The 18,589-nt window shown below is 42.7% G+C and overlaps 1 protein-coding gene across 1 annotated transcript; it reads right to left on the bottom strand.

Annotated features, from left to right (window-relative positions):
• Positions 1 to 1,983: 1,983 nt before the first annotated feature.
• On the bottom strand, positions 1,984 to 18,589 carry LOC139452493 (O-phosphoseryl-tRNA(Sec) selenium transferase-like). Its single transcript, XM_071233989.1, has 11 exons — positions 18,538 to 18,589; positions 17,086 to 17,208; positions 16,446 to 16,600; positions 14,306 to 14,424; positions 11,398 to 11,556; positions 10,080 to 10,233; positions 8,930 to 9,032; positions 8,523 to 8,652; positions 6,441 to 6,626; positions 4,477 to 4,567; positions 1,984 to 2,362 (listed from the first exon to the last, which is right to left on the bottom strand). Exons 2-11 carry the CDS (start codon positions 17,197 to 17,199, stop codon positions 2,137 to 2,139), a joined length of 1,437 nt encoding a protein of 478 aa, XP_071090090.1. The 5' UTR covers positions 17,200 to 17,208; positions 18,538 to 18,589; the 3' UTR covers positions 1,984 to 2,136.

Here is an 18,589-nt window from a genome sequence, read left to right as displayed (position 1 = left end):
GTGAGGACCATAACACTAATCCTAATAATATCACTACGTCCTGGCAGCCTCAGTCATGGTAGTGCAACCAGTGGTCGATATTGTGACCACCAATTCCTATCATTCAGGTATGTCCCACAAGACCCAGGACACATGCTGAGTTTAGAGACATACCAGTTTGTTCACTGAGCTCACAAAGTTCACAGCTACATGTACCACAGACCTTGATCCACAACAACTCAGAACATGAAGATCAGTAGCTGGTCCTTGGTCAGAGTATTTATTTTTTCTAATGTATGTACTTTTCAAACGATAATCTGTCAGTTTATAAAATGAAGGGTTTACTGTTCACCCCATTGAGTTAAGTGCACTTGTGGGCATGGGCGGCCCAGTCGTCTAAGGCGCTCTGATTCGCTGTGCAGAGTTGCATCCCTTGGACACGCAAGAAACCTATGATTGTGGGGTCGAATCCCGGTTCATCCTGATTATGTTACTGGGTTTGTCAGCACCATACCCGTGCTCGTGGGTTTCACTGAAGTGAACGTCTGAGACCTGCATCACTTCGGGCTTTCCTCCCACATTAAGCTGACATGCCGTGATATAACTGGAATACTGTTAAAAGCAGCGTTAAACCAAACTCACTCACTAAGTGCACTTATTAATCACCCCTTTAAGTTAAATGATTTTATTTATTAAATACTATGACTAATTCAGCCGTGACTATCACTCCTTGACAGCAGTTCTGCATTACACTTTCTAATATTTATCCACATATGAATCATACATGCATCTTCAAGAAAAAATTATTTTGATGGTAGCGTGTTAATATTTTAGCAAAATAAATAATACATTCAAATGTACACATTTCCAATGTGCAATGATTTATTCCATGCATAATACTCGGCTGTGAGTGAGCTGAATGTGCGAGGAAAGCACTTCAGTGAAACCAACAATCACTGGTATGGTGCTGACAAACCTAGAAACATAATCGGGACAAACCGGGATTTGAACCCACAAACATAGGTTTCTGGCATGCCCAAAGGACGTAACTCTGCACAGTGAATTGTGGTGCAAATGGCTAAGATGCCACACCACAAGGTTACAATGAAGTGACGTCACACTGCAAAAAACATTGCAGTACTAATCTGCAGCCCTTTCATAATGGCAATATGACTTCAAAATATGTTCTTACAGGATTCATGATACGTCCGTGTTTCACAGTGCAGACATAAAAAAAATTTCCTTTGGGGTCCTACAAATAGATACTTTGAAGCCAAAGGATCAGACAGAACATTGGTTTTGTCTGTACAGAAACTAGACATCCATTAATCATGCACAGCATTCATAATGCAACTGTAAGAATACTGTTCTGACATTCCGGAATTAATTACAAAATTCAATTCCATTCTATTTATGAAAATATTTAATTTTTGAGAAATGTTATTTAAAATAATTCTGTAACAGTAATTATCAATGTTAGGGGTTTAAAGATTGTGGAACAGACATAAAAAATACATTCAATCCTTTCTAAATGATGAATAAATGATAAATTACTTACAAATGTATATGTATATAATGTCTGTTGGGTTATCTTAATACCCAGTACATAATATCCCTTTTCATATTTTCATATTTTTTAAATATCACAGCTTTAACACATAAGACACTGATCTCAAATGAGGATCATATTCATATTTTTGTTTATTGAATAAATAAATGCATATTCAATTAGGAAATTTCTAAGCAAACAATTTGTGGTCATTCTGACAAATGGACCAATATTTTCGAAGATATAACAGTTTCTAAGGGTAATTGCAAAAGAAACAACTGCACAAAATTGTGAAATTAGGTAACCTTTGTAGATATAATTCAAATTTATAAAATTCAGATAGGTTTTAGAAAAAATAAAATAAAAAAGGTAAATAAACATGCATCACCCAAATTCATCCACTGATACAACCAGAAAAGTCCACATTCCCCAATATCACACTGGCCAACAAATAATTGACTCTGGGCCCCACACACCGGTGATTTATAACATCAGCAATGATACACATCTTTCCATGCAAAATCACAAGTTTCATTATGATCCAAATAAATATTCCCATATATATATATATATATAAAACAGTATTTATTCTAAAACCGAGACAGATTTCATCCATCTGATCCAACTTGACTATTTTCTTTAGAACTGTCCACACTGGTTTTACACTTAGAGAGAACTTTATCAAGTCTAGCTATGAATGTGTCCACATCATGTTTGGTCATCCCGATTGCAGCCGCTGCAGTCAGGTAGGTGCAGGGGTAGTTGTCATGGTGGGCGCCGTAGTTCTTGAAGGTGAACCCACAAATGGTGTTGCTCTTCCCAGGCGCAACAACCCTAATGGAAGAAGAGAACAGTTCAAGAACAGCATAAATTTGCACAAAATCCAGTCAGATTGGCAACTCTGTGATGGTACTTGTCGGGACTGCGATCCACAAAACATCCATAGAGCTACAACATTTGTAAGGCTATGATAAACTAAACTATGGAGATACGATCAGTTGTAATCCTGCAACATCTTGATGGATCGGGACCCTGGTTATGAAGTTGCCAATCCAGATAAATTTTTTTAACTGAAATATAAGTGAAAATAAGAACAAGGTTGCTTGTTGTGTGACAATGCGCTCAGCAATATTTCAGCAACATTTCAGCAAATTTTAGCATTGGTTAAGCAATATTTCTGCAATATGTCATCAATGTTTCAAGGTCACCCGACCAATCCATTCCAACCAGAAATGGTTGTTCGGGAAATATTCTAACCCAGCATGTTCAGAAGATATCAGAGTTAAACATCTTGATTCTAATGATAATATAACTACAAGTGTTTCCTACGTTCTCTGTCATTACATCATATACCCCGGAACTTTCATAACAAAAGTCCTTGAGACCATCCAATAGACATACAGTATAACACGTTTATAACAAGCATGGATATAGCACACAAACAGACATAACAAACTATTTAAACAAGTCTCACAGCAGCTCTATATGGACAAACAAAAATCAGACCAAAATCTTTATGACTCATTACGAGTCAAAGTACAGCATTTATGATGTACTGGGATATGTATGGATTCTCTGTCAACTAGGTTCATTCCAAGTCACCAAGGGCGGTCGGGTAGCCTAGTGGTTAAAGCGTTCGCTCGTCACGCCGAAGACCACGGTTCGATTCCCGACATGGGTACAATGTGTGAAGCCCATTTCTGGGGTTCCCCGCTGTGATATTGCTGGAATATTGTTAAAAGCGGGGTAAAACCAAACTCACTCACTCACTCACTCCAAGTCACCAATAGCAGTAATCTTACGCAGTTTGCTTTGAACAAAGTGTTAGTGTTGTCTGCTGACCACTTCACACACAATTTCCCTGAAATTTACATTCCCCTGAAATTTACATTCCCACATCTGAATGAACCTTGGCTTAAAAAATAGACTGAACACTTATGTGATTTTTTGGTTAATATTTTCAATTTTCATTTCAATCCAAGATGGCGGATTTTCCCTAGTTCGCAATTAAACTACAGATATACCACTTGGCCACTTGAGTTTTGTTATATCCGAGTTTTTTCTGTATTGAGTTACCACAGTAACAATTAGAGTTTCCATGTCAGACCATTTTCATAAACAATATTATTTATGAGGTTTCACAACATTTCATGGTTGTTGACTACTTTATAGCAGATATCATAGCAGTTGACACTCTTGCCATGGGAGTATATATTGGCAACTGATGTCTTTTTTAAAAATGTTTTATTTTTCTACATTCATATGTTTTACAAACCTTCCAAGACAATAACTTCCATATTCCATCTGTACAAGTATATTTCCATTAACTTACAATCAACAACAGAGGACAGGGATTGTAGATAAAAACATGGAACATAAACTAAATTGCCACTTACAAGACCTGTATATTTGGCTTCAGAACATTGCTCAAGTTCTACATGGAAGACCAGGAATGGTGGAATATGACATCACATTACAATTACCGACACACAATGTCTTGATGTATGTTTTCACTCCATCCATGTATGAACCATCCCAGTTCTACCCATTCTTAGAATCCATTGTAGCTATTGGATCCCCATCTAAACACTGTTGTATGGCAAATACAGGGGTTCCCCCCCACAACCCCATGCAGAGCTAGTGTAATGTATGCACAGGAGAACTGTAGGTTGGTTGTTTTGTTGTTTTACGCCGCAATCAGCAATATTCCAGCTATATGACGGTGGTCTGTAAATAATTGAGTCTGGACCAGAAAATCCAGTGATTGATATTATGAGCATCAATCCATGCAATTGGGACCTATGACATGCTTCAACTAAGTTAGCGAGCCTGACCACCCGATCCCCTTAGTCGCCTCTTATGACAAGCAAAGTCGGCTTTTATGGCAAGCATGGGTTGCTGAAGACCTATTCTGACCCGGATCTTCATGGGTCCACAGGAGAACTGACCTGGTTCCTGAGACAAATCTGGTGAACAGCATAGAGCCGATTTCAGTGGCCGTCCTACTGTCTGCCGCACTGCTTGGTGAGAGGCCCATCCCTGAAACATCGTGTGGTGCACTGTCTGAACTAGGAGGTGAACATCGTGTGGTGCACTGTCTAAACTAGGAGATGAACATCGTGGCATGCACTGTCTGAACTAGGAGGTGAACATCGTGTGGTGCACTGTCTGAACTAGGAGGTGAACATCGTGGCATGCACTGTCTGAACTAGGAGGTGAACATCGTGTGATGCACTGTCTGAACTAGGAGGTGAACATCGTGTGGTGCACTGTCTGAACGAGGAGATGAACATCATGTGGTGCACTGTCTGAACTAGGAGATGAACATCGTGTGGTGCACTGTCTGAACTAGGAGATGAACATCGTGTGATGCAATGTCTGAACTAGGAGATGAACATTGTGTGGTGCACTGTCTGAACTAGGAGATGAACATCGTGTGATGCACTGTCTGAACTAGGAGATGAACATCGTGTGATGCACTGTCTAAACTAGGAGATGAACATCGTGTGATGCACTGTCTGAACTAGGAGATGAACATCGTGTGATGCACTGTCTGAACTAGGAGATGTACATCATGTGGTGCAATGTCTGAACTAGGAGATGAACATCGTGTGGTGCACTGTCTGAACTAGGAGATGAACATCGTCTTGGAGACACCAGAATGCGCTTCACACATTGTCCCCCTCCTCGGGAATCTAACCTGGGCCTTCAGTGTGACGAGCGAATGCTGCAACCACTAGGCTACAACACTGAATTAGGACATGAACATCTTAAGGTGCACTGTCTGAATTAAGACATTAAATGGCAAGTAAAGTCGTCATAGAAATTTTGCAGATTTTAATACTTTAGGGCATACTGAATCACAAATGCTGGACAAAAAATATATTTAAAACCGAAATAGCATAAAACAGACGATAAAAAAACATCCCCTAAACAATAAATTCCTCCAGAAAGGGGATTCCCCATACTGGAGGTTAAAACAGGTTCCCACTGTTTGACGTGCTGCGCAATTACAACGGTCATGATGATCTGTCTGGGATTCTGTAAGGCTAAAAAAATAATAGCTTTGGTTCTCAGGCACTGCCCACATCATCATAAAGTTCATTGCATGTTTTGTTTTTGTTTCCATTTTTAATTTTTTTTGTGCATTGTGTTTTTATTGTTATTTTTATATTTTTTTGAAAATGGAAATAAAAACAAGACGTGCGGAAGACTTTATGATGATGATGGTGCCTGAGAACCAAGACTATTATTTTTTTCAGCCTAATACACTGTCATTTTTCTGTCTGTTCATCCATTTGATTACCACATCCACAACTTATGTTATCTGAGAAACAACACTGACGATGCAGTAATTGTGTGGAACAGTGCAGATGGCAGCAATTTCCAACCCTCCCACCCAGAAAAGTGAATCTTACTGTTTATGTACTTATCATGTGACTCAATATTCCAGCTCTATGACGGCAGTCTGTAAATAATTGAGTCTGGACCAGACAATCCAGTGACTGACATCATGAGCATCGATCCACACCATTTGGATACAATGAGATGCCTCTGGTCGATGTTCAGTACGTGCTGAGGATTATCTGATGTTAGTGCCTCACCTGGAAACCCATCTGTATTCGCGGTATAGTTCACACGTATCCATGATGCTTTAAGTAGTTTTAAACATTATTAGCGATTTTATAAACTGACCACACGATCCCATTAGTCGCCTCTTCCGACAAGCATAGTCACCTTTTGCAGCAAACATGGGTTGCTGAAGACCTGTTCTATCCCGGATCTTCACGGGTTGAAACAAACAAGCAAGAGTATGGTGGTGAAAAGGAATGATGGCCAGTTGGGATTCTTACCCGCAACCAAATGTTTCTGTCCCGCCTAAGGGATGCAACTCTACAACACAAGGTCTCACCTAGTGATATCGGGTTGTGTTTGGTGTCAAGGAGTCGCTCGCCATGCTTCTCGGCACACCGTCTGAGACAGTCAGACAGGTACGTGTACATCAGCTTCCTGTCCCCCAGCAACTGTTTGTACCCTGCCACGCCCAGCGACAGCAGGGTCATCAGCAGGTCCAGGGACGGCGAGGCCGAGGCTCGACCTGAAACAACAATCAGGTCATACTGAGCTGTGGAGTGACTTGGAGTGAGTGAGTTAAAATTTAACGTGGCAATGGTATCATTTCAGCCATACAGTGATGAGCAGCTACTTCGAACAACGATCTGGTCATACTGAGGTGTGGAGTGACATGAAACAATAGTCAGGTCATACTGAGCTGTGGAGTGACCTGAAAGAACAATCAGGTCATACTGAGGTGTGGAGTGACCTGAAAGAACAATCAGGTAATACTGAGCTGTGGAGTGACCTGAAAGAACAATCAGGTCATACTGAGGTGTGGAGTGACCTGAAACAACAATCAGGTTCTACTGAGCTGTGGAGTGACCTGAAACAACAATCAGGTCCTACTAAGCTGTGGAGTGACCTGAAAGAACAATCAGGTCATACTGAGGTGTGGAGTGACCTGAAACAACAATCAGGTCCTACTGAGCTGTGGAGTGACCTGAAAGAACAATCAGGTCATACTGAGGTGTGGAGTGACCTGAAACAACAATCAGGTCATACTGAGCTGTGGAATGACCTGGAACAACAATCAGGTCCTACTGAGCTGTGGAGTGACCTGAAACAACAATCAGGTTCTACTGAGCTGTGGAGTGACCTGAAACAACAATCAGGTCCTACTGAGGTGTGGAGTGACCTGAAACAACAATCAGGTCATACTGAGGTGTGGAGTGACCTGAAACAACAATCAGGTCATACTGAGCTGTGGAATGACCTGGAACAACAATCAGGTCCTACTGAGCTGTGGAGTGACCTGAAACAACAATCAGGTCCTACTGAGGTGTGGAGTGACCTGAAACAACAATCAGGTTCTACTGAGCTGTGGAGTGACCTGAAACAACAATCAGGTCCTACTGAGGTGTGGAGTGACCTGAAACAACAATCAGGTCATACTGAGCTGTGGAGTGACCTGAAACAACAATCAGGTTCTACTGAGCTGTGGAGTGACCTGAAACAACAATCAGGTCCTACTGAGGTGTGGAGTGACCTGAAACAACAATCAGGTCATACTGAGCTGTGGAGTGACCTGAAACAACAATCAGGTTCTACTGAGCTGTGGAGTGACCTGAAACAACAATCAGGTTCTACTGAGCTGTGGAGTGACCTGAAACAACAATCAGGTCCTACTGAGGTGTGGAGTGACCTGAAACAACAATCAGGTCATACTGAGGTGTGGAATGACCTGGAACAACAATCAGGTCATACTGAGCTGTGGAGTGACCTGAAACAACAATCAGGTTCTACTGAGCTGTGGAGTGACCTGAAACAACAATCAGGTCCTACTGAGGTGTGGAGTGACCTGAAACAACAATCAGGTCATACTGAGCTGTGGAGTGACCTGAAACAACAATCAGGTTCTACTGAGCTGTGGAGTGACCTGAAACAACAATCAGGTCCTACTGAGGTGTGGAGTGACCTGAAACAACAATCAGGTCATACTGAGGTGTGGAGTAACATGGAACAACAATCAGGTCCTACTGAGCTGTGGAGCTGCTAGGACATATCTCCCTCACAGCATCATCTTGTCACAATGGTGAAATAGTGTATGAGTGAGTTCGGTTTAATGTCACTTTTAACAGTACTCAAATTTAATCACAAATAAAGTCAGCTTAATGTTGGAAAACCTGACGTGATGCAGGTCTCAGATGTTTTCTATTTGGGTGAAACCAACAAGCACGCGTATGGTGCTGACAGACCTAGAAACATTCAGGACGAACCTGGATTCGAACCCACAATCATAGGTTTCTGACGTGAGAATTGCCCGCCTTAGATGACTGAGCCAGCCTTAGCCCTCCGATGTCTAATAGAAACTGATGTTCCTTTGTCAGACTTTTTATCGTTCCCCTGCACTGACTCATTCTCCCATCTCTTCCCTTACCTGGATACGTTTTGCTGATCTCCTCAATAAATGCTTTGTCGAAGCCGGCGATGATGGCGCCACCTACCGGCACCATGAAGTTCTTGTCTGTGCTCTGCACAAATGCATCAACTCGTCCCACTCTGGCGGCCTGCAGACAAACAGATGTACAACACAATGAATCTTGATGATGACTAAACTAGCTGACTTCACATTGAACTATAATTGGGTTTTCATTAACACTCAAGCTACCTTAGGCAATGCCATGTTGCAGAAAACACTAAGGCTAGTTATCACCTTAAATTGTCATATTATTAATAACTGCTCTTAAATCAATTATTATCTTATCCCTTATGTTCCTGGGGCACATGTGTGAGCGAGTAATGTTTTATGGCACTTTTAGCAATAGGACCCAGGGAAGCTGGTACCTGCTGTAGTAGGTGACAGCACTTGGAGCTCTGCACCCCGTAGGCGTTGTTGACAACATGGGGGACCTCCTGCTCCTTGCACAGCCGCCCAATCTCTTCTAAACTGAAACATGTCAACAAACAATATAGAGCTGTATACATACCTGTCTACTACACCCACCTGTCTACTACACCCACCTGTCCACTACACCCACCTGTCTATTACCCCCACCTGTCTACAACACCCATCTGTCTATTACACCCACCTGTCTACTACACCCATCTGTCTACTACACCCACCTGTCTATTACACCCACCTGTCTACTACACCCACCTGTCTATTACACCCACCTGTCTATTACACCCACCTGTCTATTACACCCACCTGTCTACTACACCTACCTGTCTACTACACCCACCTGTCTACTACACCCATCTGTCTATTACACCCACCTGTCTACTACACCCACCTGTCTACTACACCCACCTGTCTACTACACCCACCTGTCTACTACACCCACCTGTCTACAACAAAAACCTGTCTACTACACCCACCTGTCTATAACACCCACCTGTCTACTACACTCACCTGTCTATTACACCCACCTGTCTATTACACCCACCTGTCTACTACACCCACCTGTCTACAACACCCACCTGTCTACTACACCCATCTGTCTATTACACCCACCTGTCTACTACACCCACCTGTCTACAACACCCACCTGTCTATTACACCCACCTGTCTATTACACCCACCTGTCTACAACACCCACCTGTCTATCACACCCACCTGTCTACTACACCCACCTGTCTATTACACCCACCTGTCTACTACACCCACCTGTCCACTACACCCACCTGTCTATTACACCCCCCTGTCTACTACACCCACCTGTCTATTACACCCACCTGTCTACTACACCCACCTGTCTATTACACCCACCTGTCTACTACACCCATCTGTCTATTACACCCACCTGTCTACTACAAACCCTGTCTATTACACCCCCCTGTCTACTACACCCACCTGTCTGGCACCCTGGGACTCCCTGTCTATTACACCCACCTGTCTATTACACCCACCTGTCTACAACACCCACCTGTCTATTACACCCACCTGTCTATTACACCCACCTGTCTACTACGCCCACCTGTCTATTACACCCACCTGTCTGGCACCCTGGGAGTGAAGCAGCTTGTGGTAGACATGACACACAGAACGTTCTCTGCCCCCACCTCGGCCATCTTGTCCCGGATTGCTGCCACATCCGTCTGCAGTTCATCACCGACCAGTTGGTTCTCGATCACCAGCGGCTGAAACCCTGAACAAGGAGAAGCCAACTATCAGTCCCGGTGGCTACAAGTACAAAATTCAAAAACAAGTGCAAAATCGGCATCAAAAACATACCCATTTCCCCCTCTAAAATAAATACAATCTCAGCAAAACACAAATCAAAATCCAAAACAAAACAATTCCACAAACTTCCATTATAAACAGGTATCAATTTATAATACATACAATTATGAAAATAAATACGCACAGTGTCACTGATATATACAAGCATTTATGATTAGATGTAAAGATACTTTATGTAGTATTAATACCACAAGAGTGATTACAAGCGAGAATTATTTATTTCATTTTATTGTAGGATTCATATTTTGTATGTTTGAATCGGATGTTAAATGTTTGGGCATTATTCAAATGTAACAATTTGATAGATAAGCTTGAAAATAATGAGAATTAGTGTAATGATTGATAACAAAAGGCAATTCTGTGATTTTTCTGCAATTCTGCAGAAAGTTACATTTTCAGCAAATCTTTCTGCAGAATTGAAGAACTTGTATGGTACTGAACTGTATGCAGGACATACCAAACTTAACCCACCTGTTCCTAAAATGCACCTGTCTGATATTTCCGGGGCCATATTCTATTGAGGGAGTGATCATTATTAAAGTTTGGGTAAATATGTTTAATGCGCGTACATTTTATCACCATAATGTACCCAGTGAGTTCTTCCCCAAAGATGTAGCTGGGCAACGTATATTAAAAGACAATGACCGCTTCCAAAAGTGGGAGAGATATGACAATCGGCACTGGGTGAAAAGGTACATATAATCAAAGTGAAAATTGTGAGAATATGCAGGAAAGACCAAATTTACCACCCCCGTTCATAAAATGGACTTCTCCTACATTGTTGCGGTCGGATTCTATTCAGGGAGTCATCATTATATAAATACGGGTAAATATTTCTAAAGCGTGTACTTTTTTACTACATCCTTAAAGAGGCTGTACCTAATGTTGATATCTCATGTAAAAAATAAACGACTAGTGGTCATTGTTTATCGTACAACAGCCCCTCATGCTTTATTCTCCCAGCAGTGTTTATTGTACGATAAACAACTCCCACTCGTCATTTATTTCGTAAATACATGGGGACAGAGCCAACGTCATTTCTTACTTATTTGTAGTTTTAATGACACACCTGCTGTGATGATGGACTTGAAGCAGGACTTCTGGTCGATCCGCGGCCAGATGACGTACTTGGCCTTGGGTCGACGCAGTCGTAGAGTTGACATGCACAGCACCAAACTCATGCCTGTTGCCATGGGAACAACAAAACAAGCAGCTGCTGACTGAATACCTGAAGAACGCATCAAGTCATCATTAGTGACGGAGCCACACTCCAGCTTCATCAGCCTCCAGGTGAGGTGAAATTGGGTTTAGTGAGTGAGTTTTACTACGCTTTTAGCAATATTCCAGCAATATCACGATGGGGGACACCAGAAATAGGCTTCACACATTGTACCCATGTCGGGATTCGAACCCGGGTCTTCGGCGTGACGAGCAAATGCTTTAACCACTAGGCTACCTGACCAGCCCTTGCTTTAACCCTTAAAGGGGCACTGATCTAACGCAATTCCCCGGACTGGTTGTTGCCTTTGTTATTGTTTTTTCCCCGTAAGTACCCGGATGATACGCAACGCAACTGAGCGTGACCAGAGACTGGGCTACCGTCTGCAAGGACAGCTAGATACACTTGGAGGCCGGAGGCAATATTTGTTTTACGAATCTTTGCATTAACACTGATTGGTTAACTGTGATCTATAAAGATTTCGACAAAGGGCGCATGTAAATTAATTTCTTCAGCCTAAAAAAACAGACAAAAAGAAAGGCGGAGCTCATCGGATTTGGAAATACCCCAGATGGTTATAGTTTAATACTAAAAAAAAGTATCTATGCAGTGAAAGCATTTTCGGATTTCGGATTGCGTCGATAATACGACTACTACTCTCTTGTTGTCATCCACGTTTTCTGGTATAACCCTACACTTGTGTATTTGTCGTCATTCACTTGATGCTCAGTTAATGAATTTATTACAGGTACAATTAGTGGTAGCACCACTTAGATTACCTAACAAAGGTTCCCATTTGGCATTTATTGTGTCTGGGGTAATTATTCAATCTAAATCCAGGTTTGAAGTGAGGTGAAATGTGTGTTATGTAATATGCACGTGGCAGACCAGCAAGAGGTGAATGATCAATTGATTTACTTTTTTTTGTAAATCAACGGATCGTTCCAAGTCATCAAAGGATTAAGAAAATACGTTGATTGATTAATTACTGTTATCTTGCACAGTGGATATGTCAAAAGTGAGTGTTTACATGTCTAGGTTTACTAAAACAAAGGGAATACACTCATATCATGGCGGGAAGTGCCGATGTAAAAACAACATACTTTGTTCAAAGGGTTAACTGATAATACGTTGATTGATTGATCATTGTTATCTATCACTCAATGGATTTTTTAGGAACCGGGGACGTTATGAAAATAGTTGTCACGTGGGCTTTCTCAGCCGACCCTTGAGACTTGACACCTATGTGAACGCCTGAAACAATCCAAGTGATCAGTTGAGAAACGAACACGGGTTATAATATCCCGAAACGATATATATCTTTTAAAATATTTGATTGTTACTGAGACACGTGACATCGAATAAGTTTCTTTGTACAGCTGCAGACGAGTGGGATATTGTTCCTTTGTGTGGATATTCACGGATACATTCCTCGAACAAAGAAGCTCCTAAAATTTATACACATAAATTTGGTAGGTTGCAATTATGGTATTTGCATTTTGTTTTCCTTCATTTGAACCGATTCGTTCTTGTTTCTCAACGTCTTGGTTGGGAAATTCTACAATGCACGATAGACGTTGTTTTCACAGGTCTTTTCCTTTTTAAGCGTGTATATATTACCGTCAATTTGTAAAATGTGATTCTCTCAGGCAATTTATAAAATGTGTAAATATTTCAGTCATTTGGACTAAAACATCTGTCCAGATTGATTAAAATGATCAAAAGGGCCTACAAACATCACAACAGATTACATGTATTATGTAGGATTAGAAGCCAAACAACATAGAAATGTACTTTTCAACGTAACATTTTCAGTCTCTTGTGGTGACATTAAACCGCAAAATGTTTGGAATTCGTTAACATAATAATACAAATGGAAATCTTTTTTAGTCACTTTTAATAAATTTGAAAATGTTACACATTTTGACAGTAAAAATAATACACACTATAAAAAAGCAATGCTCAGGTGAAATATTTACTTTGTGTTGCTAGTCAAAATAGTGTAAACGAAAATCGCAAAATTACCAAGCAAGTGACTTATCAAAACTTCGTCGCCATTACCGATGCTACCAACAAATATACCTACATTTCCTTATTATCTCGAAAACTGTATTTCATTTTGTTGATCAATGTGACCATACGCCCTTATTACTACCCATAAAAGTGACTGATGCGCTTACGAATTGCGCAGCAGAGGTCGCGAACTAGTCTAGATTTCTGCTATACATCCGGGTACTCACTGGGAAAAAACAATAACAAAGGCAACAACCAGTCCCGGGGAATTGCGTTAGATCAGTGCCCCTTTAATGCCGAGCGCCAGACAGGGTAACAACAAGTACCATCTTTTAACGTCTTTTGGTATGACACAGCCAGGGATCGAACCCCGGACCTTCCGCTCTCCGAGCGGACGCCCTACCACTAGACCACGGAGGCGGTCTCAGCCTCCAGGCCCACACCTAGATGTTAAATAGTTTGAGCTTAGCCAGGAACATTCTGAGTGGGCTGAATGTAATATGTACTGAAATCTTTGCCCATCAATTAAGGGCAAGGAAGGTAAAAATCAGAAAAAGGAAAGTGTGGGAGTAATGAGGAACTTAAATTGTTAAATCAATTAGCTGAGTAAGTAATTAGTCTGTTGTCATTCATAACATGTCTTGTCTTTCATGAAAATATTCATACTTTTCAGAAAAAAAATCCTTTTCATTGAGTAAAAAATAGTCCTTACACCGTAAAATGTGTGTATTTCCCTAAGTCCTACCTGATATTCTGATTGCATCCAGGGCGAGGCTATTGGTCAGCTTCATCAAGACACTGGAGCCAGCAGCTTTAGGCTGTATAGCCGATATGTCCCCGGAACGTCCGATGCCATGACCGAGTCTGTCAGGAGATGAGGAGGGGAGATAGTACAACAGTACCCACACAAATACAGGACAGGACAGCCACCCCCACACAACGGAAGTGCCCCCCAGGAGAGTGAGGAGGGGAGATAGTACAACAGTGCCTACACAAATACAGGACAGCCACCCCCACACAACAGAAGTGCCCCCCAGGAGAGTGAGGAGGGGAGATAGTACTACAGTACCTACACAAATACAGGACAGGACAGCCACCCCCAGACAACGGAAGTGCCCCCCAGGAGAGTGTGGAGGGGAGATAGTACAACAGTACCTACACAAATACAGGACAGCCACCCCCACACAACGGAAGTGCCCCCCAGGAGAGTGAGGAGGGGAGATAGTACAACAGTGCCTACACAAATACAGGACAGCCACCCCCACACAACGGAAGTGCCCCCCAGGAGAGTGTGGAGGGGAGATAGTACAACAGTACCTACACAAATACAGGACAGGACAGCCACCCCCAGACAACGGAAGTGCCCCCCAGGAGAGTGTGGAGGGGAGATAGTACAACAGTACCCACACAAATACAGGACAGCCACCCCCACACAACGGAAGTGCCCCCCAGGAGAGTGTGGAGGGGAGATAGGACAACAGTACCTACACAAATACAGGACAGCCACCCCCACATAACGGAAGTGCCCCCCAGGAGAGTGTGGAGGGGAGATAGTACAACAGTACCCACACAAATACAGGACAGGACAGCCACCCCCACACAACGGAAGTGCCCCCCAGGAGAGTGAGGAGGGGAGATAGTACAACAGTACCCACACAAATACAGGACAGCCACCCCCACACAACAGAAGTGCCCCCCAGGAGAGTGAGGAGGGGAGATAGTACTACAGTACCTACACAAATACAGGACAGGACAGCCACCCCCAGACAACGGAAGTGCCCCCCAGGAGAGTGTGGAGGGGAGATAGTACAACAGTACCTACACAAATACAGGACAGCCACCCCCACACAACGGAAGTGCCCCCCAGGAGAGTGAGGAGGGGAGATAGTACAACAGTGCCTACACAAATACAGGACAGCCACCCCCACACAACGGAAGTGCCCCCCAGGAGAGTGTGGAGGGGAGATAGTACAACAGTACCTACACAAATACAGGACAGGACAGCCACCCCCAGACAACGGAAGTGCCCCCCAGGAGAGTGTGGAGGGGAGATAGTACAACAGTACCCACACAAATACAGGACAGCCACCCCCACACAACGGAAGTGCCCCCCAGGAGAGTGTGGAGGGGAGATAGTACAACAGTACCTACACAAATACAGGACAGCCACCCCCACATAACGGAAGTGCCCCCCAGGAGAGTGTGGAGGGGAGATAGTACAACAGTACCCACACAAATACAGGACAGGACAGCCACCCCCACACAACGGAAGTGCCCCCCAGGAGAGTGAGGAGGGGAGATAGTACAACAGTACCCACACAAATACAGGACAGGACAGCCACCCCCACACAACGGAAGTGCCCCCCAGGAGAGGGGAGATAGTACAACAGTGCCTACACAAATACAATCTAAATTATATATTTCCAACATATTTCTCAGTTCAAAACATGAAAAAAGCAATTATTTCTATGAAGGTCTATTAGGTGGGGGTAAAATAATGAAATATGGAAACAAATCCTTTTGAGATCCAAAAATTAGTCAAATAATTTCTATTTTTGCTACCAAATTGGCATCAAATGATACCCTGAACATGCTAAAAATGTCGTGAGGAGGGTCCCCCCTTCATTCCCTCCCCCTAACTACCATGTTCTATTTGAATGTTAGCTTTGAATGTTGAACCTAAATCAGACCAGCATCCTATTTGACAAAATATTCTGTAGTATGGTTCCCGGCATTCCTTGTGTTGTGTCATCTTTAAGCCCTTTACATCACACTCTATCTTCACACATAGCATTGTAACAACTGCCTTATTTACACCTACGAACAACACAAGAAACACAAAGTTTACACAAATATCAAACCCACAAGTTTTCCACTCAACAAACCTATAATGTCGCTGGGCAACCAGACCTGACGCGATCCTGGCCTCGCGTTCACCCACGCCACAGTTGCCCATGAAGTTGTTGCTGTCCATGACTGCGAGCTCCTGCAGCAGCAACTCAATGGTCTGGTCACTCCATCCCTCCTCCGGCAGCTTCCGCTGCAACATGTACCACACAGTTCGGAGGTGCACCTCAAGTCATAATGTGACAGAACAACAGTACTGAGGATGGAACCTGTATGATAAGTAGGGCTGGCTATCGATACAGGTCACAGAGATCGATAGTCATTAACTAAATACAGTAAACTACATTTATAACGAACACGCTTATAATGAACTGACAGACATGATGAACCGATAATTTTGATCCCGTCCATTTGCCGTATATACGCAGTAAACATGTGTTACATTTGTCATCATGTCATACAAAGTGTTGCTAAGTAACGTTAAGTAATTAGCAAAGCAAACATGGTAAAATTAATTGTAGACAAGTAAAGCTAAGGGTTGACAAGTAAAGATAAATGTAGTCAAATAAAGTACAGTGTTGTTATGTAAAGCAATGCGCAGCTATGTTAAGTTCAGTGTAGCTAAATAAAATTGAAGTGTAGCTAAGTGTAGCTAAGTGTAGCTAAGTAAAGACCTACATGTTGCAGAAGGTGGCGAATCTTGCTTTCGTGAATCTGCCTGGCCTGCGCCCCTTGGCCCACGTACGACCCTGGGACCAGCTTCTCACACAGCTGACGAATCTCCTCATTCATCCTGCACACCTGGACATGGTCACATGATGATCATTATTATTACCTACAGGGTCAGAAATAACTGTTTTTTTATACAAATCGTACGTGCACTTGTGCAAATATCACATCACACAGGCCAGTGTAATGTCTTCGTCTTCTGAGCAGCATTGTTAACATCATTCAAATCTTATTGTGACGAAAGGTCAGAATGACGTCACACTGAAAACGACGTCATAGCTAAAGACTGTTGACGTCTTTCGACAATTGTGGTTTTCTGAGACAGAAAGTCATGATCAGTGCATTTTTTTCTCAAGGGGATCTCAAATCTTAAAAGGAGATGAACGTTTTGTGTGTGTTTGTGTGTGTGTGTGTGTGCGTGTGTTCATACTAGCCCAGACCTTATTCTGTTATTTTACTTCTAGCCCACTGAGATAACATGTTGCTATTTAACATGAATAGTGAGTGAGTGAGTGAGTTTGGTTTAACGCTGCTTTAACAGTATTCCAGTCATATCAAGGCGTGTCAGCTTAATGTGGGAGGAAAGCCCGATGTGATGCAGGTCTCAGACGTTTACCACTTCGGTGAAACCCAAGAGCACGGGTATGGTGCTGACAAACCTAGAAACATAATCGGGACAAACCGGGATTCGAACCCACAATCATAGGTTTCTGGCAAGCCCAAGGGATGCAACTCTGCACAGCGAATCGTGGTGCCTTAGACGACTGGGCCACCCGTGCCCCTTTAACATGAATACCCCACTCAGACACAGCATACTGACTCCGAGTCACCCTATCTTTGTTTCATGCCTGCAGAGTGCCAGGCAGGGTAACAACAATAAACTGAATAAAGTACCATCTCTTAATGTCTTTTGGTAGGATGCGGCCAGGTATCGAACCACTGACTTGTGTCATATCGCTTCCCCGGGCTGTTTCTACCTACTGTTGTGGTCATAAAATTATGGCAGGTATGTGCATCCATACGAATTTAATAGGGCGTTGGCCTATATTGCAATATTCTGAAGTCACAATATATTGATCAGTCAGAAACCCACCGGAAATAATTTTTTTGTAAATTGAAAGAAAATGCGAGTGGTAATCGGGCATCACAATCTACATAGGATTTATGATGGTGGTGTTCTCGGCCGTGATGTAGGACCCAATCGCGGAAACACGTGTAGTTGGTCGATGTAAACAACACATTCTGTAATCACGGATGAAGCTGTCGACAATGGCAGTCCTGTTCATCACATCTGTGTGGAACATTTGCGACTGACGATGACACCACATATATCTCGTGACATAATGATAACGTTACTATCCAACGAAGTTACACAGAGTCGGATAAACCAAGAATACTCACTTGTCACGTTAGCCCAGTGCGGCTCCCGATAAACATCCAAACTCCACATGCC

Source organism: Haliotis cracherodii, unplaced genomic scaffold (genome assembly GCF_022045235.1).
Source record: "Haliotis cracherodii isolate W230 unplaced genomic scaffold, xgHalCrac1.p SCAF_9, whole genome shotgun sequence".
NCBI lineage: Eukaryota > Metazoa > Mollusca > Gastropoda > Lepetellida > Haliotidae > Haliotis > Haliotis cracherodii.
The sequence above is the reverse complement of the archived record's forward strand: the minus strand, read 5'-3'. Positions and strand labels throughout refer to the sequence as shown.